At 46.5% G+C, this 23,497-nt stretch overlaps 1 protein-coding gene across 4 annotated transcripts in view; it reads right to left on the bottom strand.

The window, feature by feature from the left end:
- KCNU1 (potassium calcium-activated channel subfamily U member 1) overlaps positions 1–23,497 on the bottom strand; it is a 330,251-nt gene that overhangs the window by 95,749 nt on the left and 211,005 nt on the right. For all 4 annotated transcript variants that reach the window (XM_068274953.1, XM_068274954.1, XM_068274951.1 and 1 more), the window contains one exon: positions 8,762–8,861. In XM_068274953.1, coding sequence (XP_068131054.1) covers positions 8,762–8,861 — 100 coding nt within the window. The remainder of the gene's footprint in view (positions 1–8,761; positions 8,862–23,497) is intronic.

Here is a 23,497-nt window from a genome sequence, read left to right as displayed (position 1 = left end):
GGGGGTTTTGGGCCTAGCGGTGGGGAGGGGGGGTCGGACCCCCCCTCCCTCGCCTGGGTCCCCCGTCCTCCGCTCCCCTCCAGCCTTACATAGAAGCAGCCGCTATTTGTAAGAGGCACGGGCGGGGAGGACTCACCTCTTCCTCGATCCAGCGTGCGTTTCACTGACGTCACTTCCTGCAACGCTGCAGGAAGTGATGTCAGTGGAGCGCACGCTGGGAAGAGGTGAGTCCTCCCCGCCCGTGCGTCTTACAAATAGCGGCTGCTTCTTCTATGTAAGGCTGGAGGGGAGCGCAGTTCGGGGGACCCAGGCGAGGGAGGGGGGGTACGACCCCCTCCCCGCCACTAGGCCCAATACCCCCGTCCTGCCAGCTACCCCTCCAGCTCGGCGGCCCCCCAGAGCGCCCCCCACCGGGCGGAAATTTTTTTTTTGCCTCAGGCGGCAAAAAGTCTAGGGCCGGCCCTGGGTGCACATCTAATACCCATCACTGCGTATACCTACTACCTGTTGTTCACTTCAGTGCACCCACCTACCTATGTGAGCGCACACAGTGTCACTGTGCCTATCCGGTACCTGTCTGTGTGTGACAGGTGCACATGTAATGCCCATCACTGCATATACCTACTACCTGTTGTTCACTTCAGTGCCCCCACCTACCTACTTGAGTGCATGCAGTGTGATATATCACTCCATGCATACCTGATAACTGCGCCTGTTTGACTGACTGCACTTTGTATTAGTCAAGTTAGTGCATACCTTTTACTTCATCCCCCCCAATATGGACAAAACAAAAGGCAGAGGCAGGCCACCTGGCAGGTCTGTTCGAGGTCGCGCTGTCGTGATTTCGTGCGGCCCGTGACCAAAGTACAGTGTTCAGAAGAAGGCACGTGCCATCAACCCCCAATATTGTCAGGACATAGTTGACTATTTAACACAGAACACCTCATCTTTCTCAGCTTCCGCACGGAAGCGTGACATATCTTCCTCCTCCTGCTCTGATACTGGCACCCCACTTAACACTCAGTTGGCCGCCACCACCAAAGTGCCATCACCCCAGGGCTCAGCGGTGTGGACATTTTTTTGTGTGTCTGCCTCAGATGAGAGCAATGCCATCTGTACTCTCTGCCATCGAAAATTGAGCCGTGGAAAGACCAAGACCCGCGTAGGGACAACTACCTTACGAAAGGCACATGATTACAAAGCACAAACTGCAATGGGATGACAACCTGAAGGAAAGCAGCACACAAAAGCAAATCCACACACCTCTGTGGAAGATATGCAATTATTTCTCAAAAAAGGCGATACCCAAACTGCACCGTGATGTTGAAAAGCAAGTGATGTTATCTCTGGCACACAGCGTTGGGTCAAGGGACCATCTGACCATGTGGTCTGCAGAGCACGGTCAGTCCCCACACACAGCATCTCTGCCTGCATGCCGTGTGACTGCCTGCACCAAGACTAAGTCGCTCCCCACACAGCATCTCAGCCTGCAGGCCGCTTGACTGCCTTCTCCGCCACCACCAACAGGGTCCAGGACTCCAGGCGGATTCCTGAATTTGTAAGGCCGCTGCTAGCAGTGGACGCTATAATAATTTTTCTGGTGCATGTACATGCCTGCCTAATTTTTCTGGCTGCACTGTGGCTGCAACAACAAAACAAAAGGCATGTACATGTGCCAATTCCCCATGTGCTGACTGCCGAGTCCAGCTATGTGTGTTTCCCTTGTGGGTTACACTTTGAGTATACTGGGAGTTGCTGCTTTTTGATGTGTGGGTCTCTTTATTGTTATTGTATTTTTTACATCTAATACAACGATTTATCTATAAGGGTGGTTATCTATTATGGCACACTCAACCTTACTTTACCACAGCACTAGCATCTTTTGCTTTTGGTCATCATCTGATGATTTACGGTGCTGACTTTGTCAGCATGTTCTGCAATATATGCGTTTTACGCTTCAGTTTGCGTATTTTTGCGTTTGGCATAGTGACTATTTTATATGGTTCCGCATTTGACTTTATGCGTACGTTTTTACGCTTCGTTACGCTTGGATGCTGGTGAGGATCTTACGCGTACGTTTTTACGCATTGCTAGGATGCTTTTACGCATGGAAACGGCTGACGTCATGACGTCATTTGTTCCGATTTTCGGCAGTACGCTTCTCGCATTGCCTTCTGGGAGATTGGGAGGAGCGTTATGACAGTGCTGTGGTTTCCCATCAGGTCCTCCTGACTTGGTAAGTGCTGATTGGCCATTAGGGATATGACACTTTTTAAATCATGCTGTGATAACAACTGCTGATTTACATATCTGTTCCCCATCAGGTCCTCTCATTATGCTTTGCCCTGTGATTGGATATTCATGCTTTTTTGTATTGTGATGTTATCTGATTGGTCCATGTGACCCAGTTGAAACTGTATATAAATGCCTTTGTGTTTGTTATCTCTTTTGAGTGAGCCTATACAGCTTGAGGAAGGAGCTTGTCTTCGAAACAGCGTCTGTCGCTGTCCCTGGGCGTTATCTTTATGCAATAAAGAGCTTGAATACATCTACGTGGTGCTGCTGATCTCTTCTACATGTGCCAACTCCCCTTCATGATCATTACCTTGCCGCGGTGAAGGGGCTTGCGTATCACAATGAAGTAATGACTGCCGGCTATATGAGTGTCTGGGGGGGGGGGCACACCCAAGATAATAAGGTCGTTGCTTCATTGTGGACAGACCAAATTTCATCAGCTGGACAGTCACTGTTCTATCATTGAGCTACCACAGCCCGGCGACCATATTGGCTTGAAAACCGCCACAGCCTGCACTCTTGCCATGGTGCACACCAGTCCAGCACGGCCGTCACTACACAAACAGCTGTTTGCGGTGCATTACACAGTGATTTTGGTGTGTCAGTGTGAAGCAGTACTCTAATTACACTCCCTGATTGATACATACACATGCAAGATGTTTTAAAGCACTTTAGGCCTGCAATTTAGCATTCAATGTGATTTCAGCCCTTAAAACGCTGCTTTGCGTCAAATCCAGATTTTTCCCCGGGACTTTTGGCATCTATCCCACTCTGCCATGCCCCCCTCCAGGTGTTAGACCCCTTGAAACATCTTTTCCATCACTTTTGTGGCCAGCATAAATTTTTCTAGTTATCCAAGTTCGCCTCCCCATTGAAGTCTATTGCGGTTCGCGAAAGTTCGCGTGAACCGAACTTTCGCGGGAGGTTCGCGAACCTAAAATCGGAGGTTCGGGCCATCTCTATTCTTCACACTACGTTTGACCTGGAGGAATCGTTAGAACACAGATACATGTTTTAAAAAGGCATGGTATGCCACACTGTTCTTCAAATCTCTATTCTACACAGAGAATAGAGAATTGAAGACCCTAGGCAAGGTAGTAGCTTTGGCTCCTCCTTATGGTCCTTTTGGAAATCAAAGATGGGAGAAGGGTCAGAGAAGGTGGCAATTGGACCCCCTGACACACAATGGGCCCAGAGCCCCTGCTTAGGTTGCCTTGTGGATGATCCTGCTCTGATTTCGTCACCTTGTGGACAATTGTCAGGGATGTGTTCCTTTTATGTTTGAGACTGCATAACTACTATATGTGAAACTTATCATGGTGATATTGTGAACAGACCACCAACATTGTAAACTTCTGTACAAGGCAGTTGGTGTCATAATAATGCCAACTCTGTAAAGTTCTGTAAAAAATGTCAGTTTTATATAAAACTTGAGTGTGATGAAGCTTATTGTAGTAGCAGTAGGGTATTGTACCATGGTAGCCATCAGTAAAAGAAAGAAGTTTTGAATCAGGATGATGCCATTTATTGGCTAACTTAAAAGAATAAGAGTAAGCTTTCGGCTGTGCAGCCTTCCTCAGGCTTGAAGCCTGATGAAGGATATACAGCCAAAAGCTTGCTTACTCTTATACTTTTAAGTTAGCCAATAAATGGTATCATCCTGATTCAAAACTTCCTGATGAAGCTTATTGATGAGCAAACTTCATAGGTGGGTGGGAATTGATGACACCTCCCCTCCTCCTTTCCCATGGTATGGCAAAACATTGGCATTGATGCTGAATATATCTGCAGCTGGTACCAAAAAAAGCTCTCCATTGGTATAAGGATACTAGACACATGGGTTTGGTCATAGTGAGATCTTTAATGTTTGTATAGCCATGCTATTTATGTGTACAACATTGTGTAATGTTATCATCCTGGCTAGAACTTATGGAAGAACTTATAGCTGTTTGCCTGGAAAAGCTCTGGACCCAAAGTGGAACTAAACTCAGAATTTTGTCTCTGCGCTAAAAGATTAGCCACAGCATGATAACCTTTATGGAGAAAATGTCTTCCTTGCAATTTATGGAAATCCTAAATAAAACCTAAAGATTAGAATATGGGTTTTCATTGCAGCAAGCACTGAAGGGGTTAAGCCTCAGGGTTTACTGTATGGGGAGAGCTGCCTCAGCAATGCTCCTGGAGTCTATTCACAGCTGCTGATAAGAACTAATTAGACACTTTGATCTGGCTAAACAAACACAGATCACAGAGCAGTAGATTTCTTCCAGAACTATATGTGGAATGAAAAATTTTCATTGTGTGCTGTGCAAGAGTTCAGTTCCAGGTTAAGAGCATTGATGCTGAGATACAAAGCACAGTCTCATTGTAGAAAGTGCATGCAGAGAAACCCTGTAGTAGTTCCCAACATTTGTGCAATTAAAATCTCCTTATGCCCCATTCACACCTATGTGGGAATTGCATGATTCCCACAAAGCACTAGCGTTTTTAAAAAACACGAGTCCTATTCAAGTCTATGGCAGTGTTCTCACTGCCATGATCGCAGGCATTTTGCGATTATCACTAATCTCAAACGCGTTACCTGCAGCGGTTTGCCAGCGATTCTGGAGCGATCGTGATTAGCATGTATAGAACCGCTAATTGCGATCGCTCCCAAAACGCTACTTTGTCCAGTGATTTTTCTGCGCTTATTGAGGAAAAATCACGCCCTCAAAACGGTAGCAGTAGCTGGTTTCTGGTGTTGTCATCAGTTAGGCCCCGTTCACATCGGCTTAAAAAATGGAAGGTTTAGTAGACTGTAACAGAACCGACCAGAATGGATGTGAACGGATTCAATGTTAAACAATGGATCTGTTCACATTGGTCCGTTGGAACAGATCCTTTCAGCACGTTTCGCCGAATGGAGCACAAGTTTGGGTCTATTGCCATATTGCAGGATGTACCATCTGTGCATCCTGTAATATCGCAATAGACCCGAACTTCTGGTCTGTTCGGCAAAACATGCCAAACGGATCTGTACCAACGGACCGATGTAAATGACTGCGCGGAGTGGACAGTCTTGGATGGAAAGCTGAGCCTTTTAAAACTGATCCTTGCCCAAATCGTTTTTTTACATGGATCAATTTTCCATCCGTGTCAGTGTTAACCAGGCCTTAAAGAACAAGCGACACCCATGCTAACCTAGAAATAAAAAACACATATATAAGTAGATAAATACTACTTCTACTTACATAACAGATGTATTGTGCTATCCACTTAATGATTCCTGTGAGTTTTACAAAGGAAAAGCAGAAAATCCTATTCTAGGCAGTGGCCATTTTGCCAAGCTAATGCTGACATCATATCCTCCCTGACTCTTGTCCCCCCCCCCCTCCCTTCCCTTGCCCATTGTGTATTCATTAGCTGCCCTCCTCCCAGAGTCTTTTTTTTATTTACACATCCAATCACGGAGTCACCTCAGCCTTGCTTGTAAACACAAGTGATCAGCTAGGCAGGGAAATAAATGGAAGAGGAGGAATATATTATAGATAAAAAGAACTCCCAGCATTCAAAATAACTCCCAGCATTCAACTTTTTGGCACTGTTTGGCACTAGGGCCAGTGCTCCTAAAGTATGTGATAACTCCAAACCATAACAGCAGAAAAAGTTTTGAATGCAGGAATAGCATCTTTATCACTTAATACACTCGTAGACCAGTTGCTGTTGAAATTTGATTTTTATGGTGACAATACCGCTTTAATGCCCCGTTACAGTTCTTACACCTGTGGACATCTTGGATGCAGATGTCTGGATTTAGTGCTATCAGCGAGTAGTAGGCACTCTTTTTAATTTGAAGTGATGCTGGCATAGGGTGTGTAAGTGCCATTTAGTCATGACAAGATTGTATTTTTAAAGAATTTAACTCTTATTCAAATATAATTAGTAAAGATTAGGATAATGTATGCTGTTGGAGGCATGTATGCTAATGATTTTGCAATTTTTTACATACATGACTTGTGTTCCCTTTTTTTTTTGCTAGCAAGGCTTTCTCTGTCAATAATGGCGTTTTGCCTGAGGAAGAAATTATGCTGATAGTCAACTAAAAGTCTGGTCTAATACAGTCTGAGATTAGATGAATGGAAAATGCTGGTTTATAATAATCACATTTGTCAGTGTATGGTATAATATTAAGGTGTGTATTGTGATCTTGGCATTGCTCTCGGGCACCAAAAGCAAAATCTATCAGATATAGCCAACAGCTGGTCTGTCCAATTCTAAGACAAGATCTGCCAATACAATGATGTTAGATATGCCAAGAAGCCAGAGTTGTGCGTATGATTTTCTTTCCACGTATACCAAGTCTTAGAAGAATACGAAAATAACTTTAACAACATCCACATTCAAATTCCCAACTGTGCATGTTTCTGACAAAGTTCCCTAAACATTTATGCTATATTTTCATGGTTTTCTGTAGTGTAATCAGCATCCTTGCTGAGTAGATTAAGAGAGAGAACCAGTGACATGTTAGTAATCCTTACCAGTTAAACGTAGCTGCTATTTCAGTAGTTTTATATTTTTAAAGGACCACTATCGCAAAAAATTAGTGTACGTATACAGCATATGCATGTATAAAAATTGTACATTTGTTCCAGAATAAAATGTACTATAAATTGTACAACATCAGACAGCATGGAAAGGACTAACCCATAGGGCTCGATTCACAAAGCGGTGATAACCCAGTTAAAGACTTTAGGCGTAATAACCATTTTTATCATGCCTAAACTCAGTTTAGGCATGATAAGTTTAGACATGATAAGTTTAGGCATGATAAGTTTAGGCATGATAAGTTTAGATAAGTGTAGATAGCGTGCAAAGTCCCGCACGCAAAGCAGCGCCATTAAACTCTATGCAAAGTGCACCAGACTTTGCTACTGCAAAACTTTTGATCAGCTGTGCACTGCGGTGCTAACCCAGTTGGTGCTTAAACTTATCACGCCTAAAAACTTATCACACCTAAACTTATCACACCTAATCTTATCATGCCTAAACAGAGTTTAGGCGTGATAAAGGGCTTTTCACTAGCGTGCTAACTGTTAGCACCGCTTTGTGAATCAGGCCCATAGAATCAGCCAAAGTCTGATACGATTGAATGGATAACATTTTCATCATAAATTGTTTTGTTCTTATCTCCCTGTCATTTACAGTAGGTAGTAAAACACAGATCTGGCAGGTTTTGGACTACTTCATTTCCTCGTGGGGAATTCTCAGGGGTTTCTTTATTTTCAAATGCTCTTACTAAATGGCAGTTGTTTTGTCCAACTGCCAGAATAGTGTGAATATGAGTAAGCAAGCTGGCTGACATTTTTTTTTAATAGATCCTTTTTAGGGATTGCTTATGTAACAAATAAAGGAATACTGAGGATTCCCCATGAGGAGATGAACTGGTCCAAAACATGTCAGAGCTGTCAGACTTTTACTGCATACTTTTACTGCTGTCTTTGGACACAATAAAATAGCTATAATTATACTTGGTGGTGCCGACCCATCTTTACTATTGATACTGTCAGCCCCAAGAGACACTGGGACTGGGGTCTTGGCACACCACGTCTTGCTCCAGTGCTCCCTGCCTTGCTTAACACCACTGTAAGGAACAGCAATATCGGAGAAAAGCAATTCATATTGCATTTTAGGAGAAATGTAGTTGTTACATGTATGTGTACACATGTATTTTAAATGTTACAATTTTCACAATAGTGGTCCTCTAAGGATGAAATACAATTGCATTAGAAGCTAATTATCCCTCCGAGCACCCTCACCCTGAACAATTCCAACAAGGGCTTGTCTGAAAAGAACATCGGTGACGCGCATATCTTCAGACGTGGGCGAGGCCATACTGCGCCTGTGCGAGTATGGCCGTACCTGTGCAGTACACTGGAGCAGCTTTGTGCTACTGTGCAGGCCCGGGCACACTCAGAGGAGTATGTGTCCCTGATGTTCTGGTGGGTCCCAGACAGCAGTGAAGGTCTGGAGGACAGCGTGGGAAGCCTCTGGCTAAGTAGGCAAGTATTTCATTTTTCACTCACGTTTGACACTGGTGGCAACATTTTTACTGTTGGCAAGATGCATCACTGCGGAATGTTTGTCTGTTGTGTGCTTCGAAATGAGCAGAAACAACAACTGATCTCCCAGAGCGCATTAAGAAGAGACAGTTGTATAACTTAATAGCCTAGGCTAAACATCAATGGGAGAGTAGAGTTACATACCAATATACAGCAATATATAGACATAAGAAGTGTTTCTGACGTAGATTATGAATGCAAAATTGGGTATCCTGAATAATGCATTACCTGCTACTATTTGTCGTTAGGGTTCCACTAAAAGACTTTCAACCTTCAAACTAACATACGATGCTGAAGCCAAAATGATAACAACAAAAGTAGCTGCTTTTTTATATGAATGAATGACTATACACAGCATAAACACTGACCAGCGTGGCTTGCTGTAGCGGAATTGCTTTACACCAGTGGAACATCCCAGTAGAGTCCAGAGTGGGATTACTGCCATCTTCTTGTCTCATTGTGGTGTCTCTGTGACAAAACGGTAGAGAAATACGACAGTTTATTTCTAGTAATGCAATAAGCAAACTGCCCTGCAGATTTCACCTAAAAGCTATGAAACATTTCAATGGACTAATAGAATTAGATAAAGGCTAAACGTAGTTTCCCAGTGATGGATGATTTTAGTCTGAAACAGCTGATCCTTCCTGCCCTCATCCTGATTTAATGTGACCCTTGAATGGAGCCTTCTGCAAATATTGATTAAACATTAATTTTGCATTTTGATCCTTTTCTTCAACAAGCTTACACCTTTCCACAGCAAGAGGTGATGAGGTGTTTTCTCCTATTCTTCTGTCAAAGGCCATATTACTTCTGCTGATATGACATGCAGGCTGGTGATTTATCAACGAGGGCGCAACAACAGAGCTACCAAGCACCACATCTGAAAACTGGAAGTTACTATACAGTGGTGTGAAAAACTATTTGCCCCCTTCCTGATTTCTTATTCTTTTGCATGTTTGGCACACTTAAATGTTTCTGCTCATCAAAAACTATTAGTCAAAGACAACATAATTGGACACAAAATGCAGTTTTAAATGATAGTTTTTATTATTTAGTGAGAAAAAAAACTCCAAATCTACATGGCCCTGTGTGAAAAAGTGATTGCCCCCCATGTTAAAAAATAACTTAACTGTGGTTTATAACACCTGAGTTCAATTTTTGTAGTCACCCCCAGGCCTGATTACTGCCACATCTGTTTCAATCAAGAAATCACTTAAATAGGAGCTATTTGACGCAGAGAAGTAGACCAAAAGCACCTCAAAAGCTAGACATCATGCCAAGATCCAAAGAAATTCAGGAACAAATGAGAACAAAAGTACTGTAATTGAAATCTATCAGTCTGGTAAAGGTTGTAAAGGCATTTCTAAAACTTTGGGACTCCAGCGAACCACAGTGAGAGCCATTATCCACAAATGGCAAAAACATGGAACAGTGATGAACCTTCCCAGGAGTGGCCGGCCGACCAAAATTACCCCAAGAGCGCAGAGAAAACTCATCCGAGAGGCCACAAAATACCCCAGGACAACATCTAAAGAACTGCAGGCCTCACTTGCCTCAATTAAGGTCAGTGTTCATGACTCCACCATAAGAAAGAGACTGGGTAAAAACGGCCTGCATGGCAGATATCCAAGGTGCAAACCACTTTTAAGCAAAAAGAACATTAAGGCTCATCTCAATTTTGCTAAAAAAACATCTCAATGATTGCTAAGACTTTTGGGAAAATACCTTGTGGACTGACGAGACAAAAGTTGAACTTTTTGGAAGGTGCGTGTCCCGTTACATCTGGCATAGAAGTAACACAGCATTTCAGCAAAAGAACATCATACCAACAGTAAAATATGGTGGTGGTAGTGTGATGGTCTGGGGTTGTTTTGCTGCTTCAGGACCTGGAAGGCTTGCTGTGATAGATGGAACCATGAATTCTACTGTCTACCAAAAAATCCTGAAGGAGAATCTGTTCATCTCATCTGTTCATCAACTCAAGCTGAAGCGATCTTGGGTGCTGCAGCAGGACAATGACCCAAAACACACCAGCAAATCCACCTCTGAATGGCTGAAGAAAAACAAAATAAAGATTTTAGAGTGGCCTAGTCAAAGTCCTGACCTGAATCCTATTGAGATGTTGTGGCATGACCTTAAAAAGGCAGTTCATGCTACAAAACCCTCAAATAAAGCTGAATTACAACAATTCTGCAAAGATGAGTGGGCCAAAATTCCTCCAGAGCGCTGTAAAAGACTTGTTGCAAGTTATCGCAAACACTTGATTGCAGTTATTGCTGCTAAGGGTGGCCCAACCAGTTATTAGGTTCAGGGGGCAATTTCTTTTTCACACAGGGCCATGTAGGTTTTGAGGGTTTTTTTCTCACTAAATAATAAAAACCATCATTTAAAACTGCATTTTGTGTTCAATTATGTTATCTTTGACTAATAGTTAATGTTTTTTGATGAGCAGAAACATTTAAGTGTGACAAACATGCAAAAGGATAAGACATCAGGAAGGGGGCAAATAGTTTTTCACACCACTGTATATCCAAGGATAGCTCCAGAATTATTTATCGTTTTTGGAAACTGTATTGAACAGCAGGGGCATAACTAAAAATCACTGAGTCCCCTGCAAAGCTTTGGATGCCCCCTCCCCCCCCCCCTCCAACGCCCTCAAAACAGAAATTGAAAAGGCATACCTGGCAGGATATTAAAAAACAAAAACAAAACACGCACAGAATAGGTAGCCAGCCAGGTATTGGTGCCCCCAGTATAGCCAGGTATAGTTGCCCCAGTATAGGTAGCCAGGTATAGTTGCCTCCAGTATAGATAGCCAGGTATGGTTGCCCCCAGTATAGGTAGCCAGGTATAGTTGCCCCCAGTATAGATAGCCAGGTATAGGTGCCCCAGTATAGGTAGCCATGTATAGGTGCCCCCACTATAGGTAACCATATATAGGTGCCCCCAGTATAGGAAGCCATATATAGGTGCCCCATTACAGGTAGTCTGGTTTAGGTTATCCCTGTATAGATAGCCTGGTATAGTTTCCCCCAGTATAGGTAGCCTGGAGGGGGAGCAGCGGGTGCATACACCTGTGGGGATGGGGGACCCATTCCCCCTTCCCTCACCTTAGGCCTCTCTTCAGCACTCCCTCCTCCAGAAATCAGCACTTCCTGTGGCCTCCCCTGGCTTCTCCCCCCCCCCCACTTGGGGCCGCCGCGCAGTAATTGTTAGTCTCCTCCTATGTTTTTACTCGCTACCCATGAAAATTTGTCATCTGCATCCCCTTGTACAATGCTGAATAATGTGTGGGTGCTTTATAAAAATAAAGGTAATAATAATATGAAGTGTAAATATGCAGCGTGAAAGCATCAGTGGCATAGCAATAGAAGATGCAGAGGATGCGGTGGGCCGAAATTTCGCATGTAGATTTTGAGAAATTCGATTTTAAAAATGCAAAGAAAAATGGTTTTTAAACTGTCATTTTTCTAAGTTTAAAAAAACATGTTTTACTTGCATTTTTAAAATCGAGTTTCTCAAAAACTCTAAGGTCTTTTTGCAAAATTCTTTATTTGACTTGTACCTACTATTCTCAACATGTAGCAATTTTAGTGTCAATAACGTGTATGGGAACTTTGCTATTCACTGCTAAAGTCAGCAAGAAATTTTATGCGAAATTATGAATGAATCAGAATCAGGGCCCGGGCCGAGGCAGAGGCGAGAGAGGCTCCAGCCTCAGGGTGCAGTGAAGGAGGGGGCGCACAACTCATTCAGCTATCATTGAGTTTAAAGCAGAGGGAAATAAGAAAAGGGCATGGCAGTGACTGCAGGGCCAGATAACAAAAGATTAAGGTGTTGGGGGGGGGGGGCTGGGATGTCTTTTACTCTAATAGCAATCAGTGTGTGATGGCTGGGTTGGGAGGGATGGAGGGGCACACTTTGGGGTCTCAGCCTTGGGTGCTGGAGAACCTTGTTCCGGTTATGATCTGAATCATTTATTTCGCCAAGTACATCGGTGGATTGTACCCGGAATTATTTTTGGCACATATAGGGTCGGTGATGGTACAGTAACATACATTAAGAGTTACACAAAGTTAAGAAATTACAGTAAACATACATTAAGCATTACACAAAGTTAACCATTATGCAAAACATACATTACGTAGAACACATTGAAGAAGAAAGACCAGAGGGGTCTGTCCAAGAGCTATGTCGAGCGGAGCTGCCTGCCACAATCTGAGCGGCGCTCGCTACTCTGCAGCACTCCAGACCCCCCCCCCCCCCCCCCATATAATGAGAGATAGACACAGAGTCCCCTCGTCCCCATGGTTGAGAAAAACAGTCCTCAACTCCTTGACAGTCTTGGCCCTACAAACTCCCAATGTCTTGCTTGCAAATTTAGCCCCTGGCTTACGGGCCTCATCAAAGCAGATGGTCAGATGTCTGCATGAAATCAATTGAATTTGCAAATCGTAATTACGTATAAGCTTAATTGCGAAAGTGTACGCAAAATTTTGTGAAATTGTAATTTGTTGATTTGCGATCATCACTAGATCCAACAAGATCAGGGCCCTGGATCTGAGGGGCCCACCAGAAGCCCTCCTTCATCCATTGTAATAGCTCTTCATTGGTGCTATCTATGCTTGTAATGATCACCTTTATATGTGCTTTGCATAGCTGTTATCATTAGGAAATGGTTTTCATCCATCCATCCAGCTGAGGTGGGGTCAGTGTAAAATTGCACTTGTGCCCACAGCTCCTTAGTTATGCCACTATAAAGGGCTGAGCGCAGTACTAACATTCTGTCTTTCATCCCATACAATGCTTGAAACCCTCCTAGGGTACAAGACTTCTCTCGATTGTCTCCTCTCCTCTGGAACAACCTTCCTAAACACATCTACCACTTATCCACACTCACCTTTTTAAGGTGCAATCTTAAAGGGAAGGTTCAGGGACAGTTGATAAAAAATAAAAATCCGAATCCACTTACCTGGGGCTTCCTCCAGCCCGTGGCAGGAAGAAGGTGCCCTCGGCGCCGCTCCGCAGGCTCCCGGTGGTCTCCGGTGGCCGACCCGACCTGGCCAGGCCGGCGGCCAGGTCGGGCCTTTTCTGCGCTCCATTGTGCGTTCCACGCCGGCGCGCTGACGTCATCGGACGTCCTCCGGGCTGTACTGCGCAGGCTCAGTAGTTCTGAGCCTGCGCAGTACAGCCCGGAGGACGTCCGATGACGTCAGCGCGCCGGCATGGAACGCACAATGGAGCGCAGAAGAGGCCCGACCTGGCCGCCGGCCTGGCCAGGTCGGGTCGGCCACCGGAGACCACCGGGAGCCTGCGGAGCGGCGCCGAGGGCACCTCCTGCCTGCCACGGGCTGGAGGAAGTCCCAGGTAAGTGGATTTGGATTTTTATTTTTTACCAACTGTCCCTGAACCTTCCCTTTAAAACTCACCTCGTCAGCCAAGTATACCTTTCTACCTAGGACACTTCAGTCAATGACCACCACTTCTTCCATCTCATACACAGTTTCCCCTTACCTATTGTCCCATCCCTTAACCTCCTGAGCATTACACCGCTCAGGAGTTTTTGCCAGTTTGTGCCCCCCAGTATAATAAATGAGATCCCATGCCTGAAAAACCTTTAGCTAGCACTAGGCTAGCTAGTAGAAGTGCCTGGCACCCCCCGATCTCTGCCACTCCCCCATTTATACATTACCCAGTCCCAGCCTGGATCCAGCGATCGGTGCAGCCTCCCCACACAGCTCCGGTCTTCACTATGGAGAGGATCGCACATGACGTCATGCGCAAACCTGATCCTCCCCATAGAGAGACCGGAGCTGTGCAGGGAGGCTGCGCGATCGCTGGATCCAGGCTGCGTAATGTGTTCACGGGGGGCTCGGCGGGTGTCGGCCATACCACTAAGGAGGTTAAACCTAGAGCCTTTTGGTCAGGGCTCTCTTCCCGGTTTGTCTCACAATGCAGTGTAATGTGTGTGCATATCTTCCAACCCTGTGTAAAAATATGAAGTTGATTCACTGCATCAGCAGTAATCCAGCCTTGTTTTGTATTGTTAACCCTTGTTTTGTATTGTTAACTGTCTGTTGCATTGTTTATTTTGTATTGTTATGTTATACCCTGTGTGCTGATGTGCAGTGCCATGGAAGAAGCTCAATAACAATATTAATTTTGTAGCTTACTGCAAGACCTCTACAAAAGAAAGTGGCTTCTTCAGACCTTCCTGCTGTATTTACTGGTTTATAAGTAATATTGTCCTTACAGCTAAATGGACAAACCATGTATGACATTTTGAACCTGTGCATTTTCTCAAATCGATTTTGAGAAAGAGGGAGGCTTTGAGATTTTTGGGTAGATTCACTAGACCGTGGTAAGCAAAATAACGTATGTTAAGTTTTACGCATTATGAGTATAGTGTAATGCATTGCAAGCAATGTTTTTCATTGTGCTCTACTCATTGTGAAGTAAGTCTTTCTGCATTGCACGTTATTATGCTTACCGCAGCTTAATGAATATAAATGAGATTTAAGAAAGTGCAGAGGCTTGAAATGGCATGCTTTATGTATACACCACACCATTGTATTGTTGCCACTTAATACATCAATACTACGTGTAATAATTCTTTAGACAGCACAGAGAGGTGGCAGCGCTTCCCAAATAGAGTTGGGCCGAACGGTTCGCCGGCGAACGTGGTTCGCGCGAACGTGGTTCGCGCGAACGTAGGTGGTTCGCGTGCGGGTACCGCACGCGAACCTTTTGCGGAAGAAGTTCGGTTCGCCCCATAATGCACTGAGGGTCAACTTTGACCCTCTACATCACAGTCAGCAGGCCCAGTGTAGCCAATTAGGCTACACTAGCCCCTGGAGCCCCACCCCCCCTTATATAAGGCAGGCAGCGGCGGCCATTACGGCCACTCGTGTGCCTGCATTAGTGAGAGTAGGGCGAGCTGCTGCAGTCTCTCATATAGGGAAAGATTAGTTAGGCTTAACTTCTTCCTGGCTGCATACCTGTTCTGTTCAGTGAGCCCTCAGCCCACTGCATACCTGTTCAGTGATCCTGCCACTGCATACCTGTTCAGTGATCCTGCCACTGCATACCTGTTCAGTGATCCTGCCACTGCATACCTGTTCTGTTCAGTGAGCCCTCAGCCCACTGCATACCTGTACTGTGATCCTGCCACTCCATACCTGTTCAGTGATCCTGCCACTGCATACCTGTTCTGTTCAGTGAGCCCTCAGCCCACTGCATACCTGTACTGTGATCCTGCCACTCCATACCTGTTCAGTGATCCTGCCACTGCATACCTGTTCAGTGATCCTGCCACTGCATACCTGTTCTGTGAACCCGCCACTGTATACCTGTTCTGTTCAGTGGACCCGCCACTGTATACCTGTTCTGTGAACCCGCCACTGTATACCTGTTCTGTTCAGTGGACCCGCCACTGTATACCTGTTCTGTTCAGTGGACCCGCCACTGTATACCTGTTCTGTTCAGTGGACCCGCCACTGTATACCTGTTCAGTGAACCCGCCACTGCATACCTGTTGTGTTCAGTGAACCTGCCACTGCATACCTGTTCTGTGAACCCGCCACTGTATACCTGTTCTGTTCAGTGGACCCGCCACTGTATACCTGTTCAGTGAACCCGCCACTGTATACCTGTTCTGTTCAGTGGACCCGCCACTGTATACCTGTTTAGTGAACACGCCACTGCATACCTATTGTGTTCAGTGATCCTGCCACTGCATACCTGTTCTGTGAACCCGCCACTGTATACCTGTTCTGTTCAGTGGACCCGCCACTGTATACCTGTTCTGTTCAGTGGACCCGCCACTGTATACCTGTTCTGTTCAGTGGACCCGCCACTGTATACCTGTTCTGTTCAGTGGACCCGCCACTGTATACCTGTTTAGTGAAAACGCCACTGCATACCTATTGTGTTCAGTGATCCTGCCACTGCATACCTGTTCTGTGAACCCGCCACTGTATACCTGTTCTGTTCAGTGGACCCGCCACTGTATACCTGTTCTGTTCAGTGGACCCGCCACTGTATACCTGTTCAGTGGACCCGCCACTGTATACCTGTTCTGTTCAGTGGACCCGCCACTGTATACCTGTTTAGTGAACACGCCACTGCATACCTATTGTGTTCAGTGATCCTGCCACTGCATACCTGTTCTGTGAACCCGCCACTGTACACCTGTTCTGTTCAGTGGACCCGCCACTGTATACCTGTTCTGTTCAGTGGACCCACCACTGTATACCTGTTCTGTTCAGTGGACCCGCCACTGTATACCTGTTCTGTTCAGTGGACCCGCCACTGTATACCTGTTCTGTGAACCCGCCACTGTATACCTGTTCTGTTCAGTGGACCCGCCACTGTATACCTGTTTAGTGAACACGCCACTGCATACCTATTGTGTTCAGTGATCCTGCCACTGCATACCTGTTCTGTGAACCCGCCACTGTATACCTGTTCTGTTCAGTGGACCCGCCACTGTATACCTGTTCTGTTCAGTGGACCCGCCACTGTATACCTGTTCTGTTCAGTGGACCCGCCACTGTATACCTGTTCTGTTCAGTGGACCCGCCACTGTATACCTGTTTAGTGAACACGCCACTGCATACCTATTGTGTTCAGTGATCCTGCCACTGCATACCTGTTCTGTGAACCCGCCACTGTATACCTGTTCTGTTCAGTGGACCCGCCACTGTATACCTGTTCAGTGAACCCGCCACTGCATACCTGTTGTGTTCAGTGAACCTGCCACTGTATACCTGTACTGTTCAGTGAACCCACCGCATCAGTGCGCATACCTGTGCAGTTAAGTGAACCCACCTACCTACGTGAGTGCACGCAGTGTGATATACCACTCCGTGCATACCCAATATGGACAAAACAGGAAGAGGAAGAGGTAGTGGCAGAGGCAGAGGAAGGCCACCCGGCAGGTCTGCGCGAGGTCGTGTAAATGTAATTTCGTGTGGACCTGGCCCACAGTACAGTGCTCGGAAGAAGGCACGTCCCATCACCTCCCAAGATTGTCAGGACGTGGTTGAGTATTTAGCGACACAGAACACCTCATCTTGCTCAGCCACCAGCGCTACTACTAGCACCACTTCCGCTGCATTTGACACTTCGCAAGAATTATTTAGTGTTGAAATCACTGATGCACAGCCATTGTTGTTACAGCCAGATTAATTTTCACCAGCTAATATGTCTGAGTTACGCGGCAACACTATGGATGTAACGTGTCAGGAGGATGAAGGACCTACTGATGGTGCAAGTTTGGATTTGTCTGAGGCAAGCGAAGCTGGGCAGGATGACTACGATGATGACGGTAATAGGGATCCTCTGTATGTTCCCAATAGAGGAGATGAAGAGGGGGACAGTTCAGAGGGGGAGTCAGAGAGTAGTAGGAGGAGAGAAGTTGCTGAAAGAAGCTGGGGCAGCTCTTCGTCAGAAACAGCTGGTGGCAGAGTCCGGCACCATGTATCGCCACCTATGTACAGCCAGCCAACTTGCCCTTCAGCATCAGCTGCTGAGGTCCCCATAGTGCCCACATCCCAGGGTGGCTCAGCGGTGTGGAAATTTTTTAATGTGTGTGCCTCAGATCGGACCAAAGCCATCTGTTCGCTCTGCCAACAAAAATTGAGCCGTGGAAAGGCCAACACTCACGTAGGGACAAGTGCCTTACGAAGGCACCTGGAGAAAAGGCACAAACAGCAATGGGATGGCCACCTGAGCAAAAGCAGCAGCAGCACACAAAAGAAAAGTCACCCTCCTTCTCCTCTTCCTCCTTCAGGTGCATCATCTGCTTCTGCCGCTTTCTCCCTTGCACCTTCACAGGCACCCTCCTCCACTCCGCCTCTGCCCTTGAGCGGTTCCTGCTCCTCTGCCCACAGCAGCAGTCAGGTGTCCGTGAAGGAAATGTTTGAGCGGAAGAAGCCACTTTTGGCCAGTCACCCCCTTGCCCGGCGTCTGACAGCTGGCGTGGCGGAACTGTTAGCTCGCCAGCTGTTACCATACCGGCTGGTGGACTCTGAGGCCTTCCGTAAATTTGTGGCCATCGGAACACCGCAGTGGAAGATGCCAGGCCGCACTTATTTTTCGAGAAAGGCCATACCCCAACTGCACCGTGAAGTTGAGAGGCAAGTGGTGTCATCTCTTGCGAAGAGCGTTGGGTCAAGGGTACACCTGACCACGGATGGCTGGTCTGCCAAGCACGGGCAGGGCCGCTACATTACCTACACAGCCCATTGGGTGAACCTGGTGGTGAACGATGGCAAGCAGAAAGCGGCGGACCAAATTGTGACACCTCCACGGCTTGCAGGCAGGCCTCCTGCCACCTCCTCTCCTCCTGCTACATGCTCTTCGCTGTCCTCCTCCTCCTCCTTGGCTGAGTGGCAGTTCTCCTCTCCAGCTACACAGCCCCAGCTCCGCAGGGCCTATGCTGCATGCCAGGTACGACGGTGTCACGCCATCTTAGACATGGCTTGTCTCAAAGCGGAGAGTCACACTGGAGCAGCTCTCCTGGCTGCTCTTAAGAAACAGGTGGATGAGTGGCTGACCCCGCACCACCTGGAGATAGGCAACGTGGTGTGCGACAACGGCAGCAATCTGCTTGCCGCTTTGCATATGGGGAAGCTGACACACATACCCTGCATGGCACATGTCATGAATCTAGTGGTTCAAAGATTTGTGGCAAAGTACCCTGGCTTAGCGGATGTCCTGAAGCAGGCCAGGAAGTTCTGTGGGCATTTGAGGCGCTCTTACACAGCCATGGCACGATTTGCAGAAATTCAGCGTAAAAACAACATGCCGGTGAGACGCCTCATTTGCGATAGCCCCACTCGCTGGAACTCGACCCTGCTCATGTTCTCCCGCCTGCTAGAACAGAAGAAAGCCGTCACCCAGTACCTCTACAACTGGAGTAGAACAAAACAGTCTGGGAAGATGGGGATGTTCTGGCCCGACAACTGGACACTGATGAAAAATGCATGCAGGCTCATGCGGCCGTTTGAGGAGGTGACCAACCTGGTGAGCCGCAGTGAGGGCACCATCAGCGACTTAATTCCCTACGCGTACTTCTTGGAGCGTGCTGTGCGTAGAGTGGCGGATGAAGCTGCGAATGAGCGTGACCAGGAACCGTTACGGCAGGAACAGGCATGGGACCAATTTTCATCAGACCCAGCTGTTTCCTCAACACCTACGGCAGCACAGAGGGGGGAGGAGGAGGAAGAAGAGAGGTCGTGTGCAGAAGACGAGTCAGACTCAGAGGATGATGAGCAAGGTGTTTCTTTGGGGGAGGAGGAGGAGGAGGGGACAGCGGCAGGAGAACAACCGCAGCAGGCGTCGCAGGGGGCTTGTGCTGCTCAACCTTCCCGTGGTATTGTTCGCGGCTGGGGGGAGGAGGTTGACTTACCTGACGTCACTGAGGAAGAGCAAGAGGAGATGGAGGGTACTGGATCCGACTTTGTGCAGATGTCGTCTTTTATGCTGTCCTGCCTGTTGAGGGACCCCCGTATAAAAAACCTCAAGGGGAATGAGCTGTACTGGGTGGCCACACTACTAGACCCTCGGTACAGGCACAAAGTGGCGGACCTGTTACCAACTCACCGGAAGGTGGAAAGGATGCAGCACATGCAGAACCAGCTGTCAACTATGCTTTACAATGCCTTTAAGGGTGATGTGACAGCACAACGCCAGCAAGGTACCACTGCCACTAATCCTCCTCCCGTGTCCACGCAGTCAAAGACAGGACGCTCCAGCGATCTCATGGTGATGTTGGACATGCGGACGTTCTTTAGTCCAACGCCTCGCCGTAGCCCTTCCGGATCCACCCTCCACCAACGCCTCGACCGGCAGGTAGCCGACTACCTGGCCTTAAGTGTGGATGTAGACACTGCTGTGAACAGCGATGAGGAACCCTTGAACTACTGGGTGCGCAGGCTTGACCTGTGGCCAGAGCTGTCCCAATTTGCCATCCAACTTCTCTCCTGCCCTGCCGCAAGCGTCCTCTCAGAAAGGACCTTCAGCGCAGCTGGAGGCATTGTCACAGAGAAGAGAAGTCGCCTAAGTCACAAAAGTGTTAAGTACCTCACCTTTATCAAAATGAATGAGGCATGGATCCCGGAGGGCTGCTGCCCGCCCCAAGACTAAGTCAGTCCCCGCACACACAGCATCTCTGCCTGCACGCCGTGTGACTGGCTGCCTGGCCTGCCCCAAAAAGACTAAGTCGCTCCCAGTCCCTCCACACAGCATGTCTGCCTGCAGGCCGCTTCACTACCTTCTCCGCCACCACCAACAGGGTCCGGGACTCCAGGCGGATTGCTGAATTTTTTAGGCCGCTGCTAGCAGCGGCCGCTGTAATAATTTTTATGGTGCGTGTACATGACTGCCTAATTTTTCTGGCTGCACTGAGGGCAGCTGCAACAACAAAAGAAAAGGCATGTACATGCGCCCATTCCTCTTCGTGATCATTACCTTGCCATGGTGAAGGGGCTTGCGTATCACAATGAAGCAATGACCGGCGCCTAGATGAGTGTCTCGGGGGGCACACAAAAGATAATAAGGTCGTTGCTTCATTGTGGTCAGACCAAATTTGATCAGCTGGACAGTCACTGTTCTGTCATTCAGCTACATCAGCCAGGCCGACCATATGGGCTGTAAAGCCACCAAAACCTGCACTCTCGCCATGGTGCGCACCAGTCCAGCACGGCCGTCACTAGTACAAACAGCTGTTTGCGGTGCGTTACACGGTGAGTTTGGTGTGTCAGTGTGAAGCAGTACCTTAATTACACTACCTGATTGATGTATACACATGCAAGATGTTTTAAAGCACTTTAGGCCTGTCATTTAGCATTCAATGTGATTTCTGCCCTTAAAACGCTGCTTTGCGTCAAATCCAGATTTTTCCCGGGGACTTTTGGCGTGTATCCCACTCCGCCATGCCCCCCTCCAGGTGTTAGACCCCTTGAAACATCTTTTCCATCACTTTTGTGGCCAGCATAATTATTTTTTTTTTCAAAGTTCGCATCCCCATTGAAGTCTATTGCGGTTCGCGAACTTTAACGCGAACCGAACGTTCCGCGAAAGTTCGCGAACCTGGTTCGCGAACCTAAAATCGGAGGTTCGGCCCAACTCTATTCCCAAAGTAGGCTGCATCTTAATGACTACCAGCATAGGTGTGCAGAGGTATAGGCAGGGTACACATCTTGCATTCAAAACAGATGCACCAAATTAACATTAATGGAGGATGTTAGCTTCCAAAACAGTTTGCATGCAAAGTATTCTGTACTGGACCCTACCACTGCAATGAGGCCATCCTTTTGGAAGGGACCCTAACCTCTAACTAATTAACAAACAAGAGCAACTGACCATAAAATGGTTTACACATTTTTTTTTATAGACAACAGAGGGGAATGACAGCACATCCTACGACCAGGCCGCACCTGAATGACTACCAACAGAGGTGTGCAGAGCCCCCTAGAGGCAAAATACACACAGTGTATTCAAAACAGATGCTACAATTATACACTAGAACACTAACCTCTGAAAAAAAAAACGGAATGCATGCATAAAGATAAAATGGGAGCAGCTAGCCATAAGTTAAACTTACATTTTTTAGACAGCAGGGATAGGTGTCAGCGCTTAGCAAAGTAGACTGCCTCTGAATGACTACCAGCATATTTGTGCAGATCCTAATTATAGGCAGGGTAGACATCTTGCATTCACAACAGATGCACAAATATAATTCAGCAACATTTTGCTGGTTCTTACAACATAAACATATGAACTTGAATTTGTGAGTTTTGGTATTGAGTAATAATTCTCTGAGATATTACATGGATTCAATAGAAACTTGAAATGTGAAGGCTCAGGTTTGTGAGTTTTGGGATTCAGTATTGATTCCCTGAGTTATTACTGAATGCTAAACAAATCAATACAACAACATTTTTCAGAAGATGCTAAAGGACACATTTATCTATTGGTAGACACGTTATTATTGTTCAATGAAACCTGCTAACAGCAAACTGTCTTGGACTGGCAACTGTAAACTGTTAGCAGTGCGGCATAGAGTAGAAAGCACATCTGCCTGATATCAAGGATCTGTGATAAGAGCTAGGAATCTCACAGTTCCTAATGGATAAGCACCACCTCTAGTATGGGCTTGTCAAATAGGCATATTTGAGTAAAGGCTCGTACACACATCCAACAAAGTGCACGACCAACACCACGACATGACCGACACCATGAAAAAACGTTGATAAAAAACATATTTACAGCACACCAATCAACGAAACAACTACTGTATATTCTGGCGTATAAGGCTACTTTTTAACTCTTGAAACTCTTCCTAAAAGTCAGGGGTCGTATTATATGCCGGGTGTAGGGATGAGCGTAATGACCTAATTACGAATTTCCGAAATTTCGCGAAATTACTACAATTACGATTTTAGCAGTAATCGAAATTTCGTAATTTTCGCAAATTACGCACATTTTCGTAATTACGATTACGAAATTTAGTATTTTAAAGTTTGCAAAGGTTTCTATCCCTCTAGATGCCTAAAATGAATAACCAACCTCCTCCTCCTCCTCCTCCTCCTCCTTCTCTCTCTCTCTCTCTCTCTCTCTCTCTCTCTCTCTCTCTCTCTCTCTCTCTCTCTCTCTCTCTCTCTCTCTCTCTCTCTCTCTCTCCAGAGATTTGTAGTATTTCAAAACCATACTCACATTCATGACATGTCCAGGGATCAAACCCAGGCCAACCACATGGAAGACAGCTATGCTCACCACCATACCACCAACACACACTAAATAGACTGCTAACCTAAATCTTACTTGTAGACAGTCATATGAGACACATGCTGGGTGCAGGGCTTTGTGATTGGACCATGCGATAGAGTGAGGTGCAAAAATGAAATCATGCCTAGCAGAGGATGGTTTTCACAGTGCTAAATGCTAGGCTGGCTGTGGTGCAATTGGTTAGTGTGTCTGGCTGGTAACAGCAAGGTTACAGGTTCGATTCCATCCAGGCATGTCTTTTCCTTTTGCGTTCAACAGTTGTCCAAACAGAGCCAACAGAGCCCCAGATAGCCATGTAGAGTTAGGTCACA

Source organism: Hyperolius riggenbachi, chromosome 3 (genome assembly GCF_040937935.1).
Source record: "Hyperolius riggenbachi isolate aHypRig1 chromosome 3, aHypRig1.pri, whole genome shotgun sequence".
Taxonomy (NCBI): domain Eukaryota; kingdom Metazoa; phylum Chordata; class Amphibia; order Anura; family Hyperoliidae; genus Hyperolius; species Hyperolius riggenbachi.
This window is presented reverse-complemented; position numbering and strand designations above follow the sequence as displayed.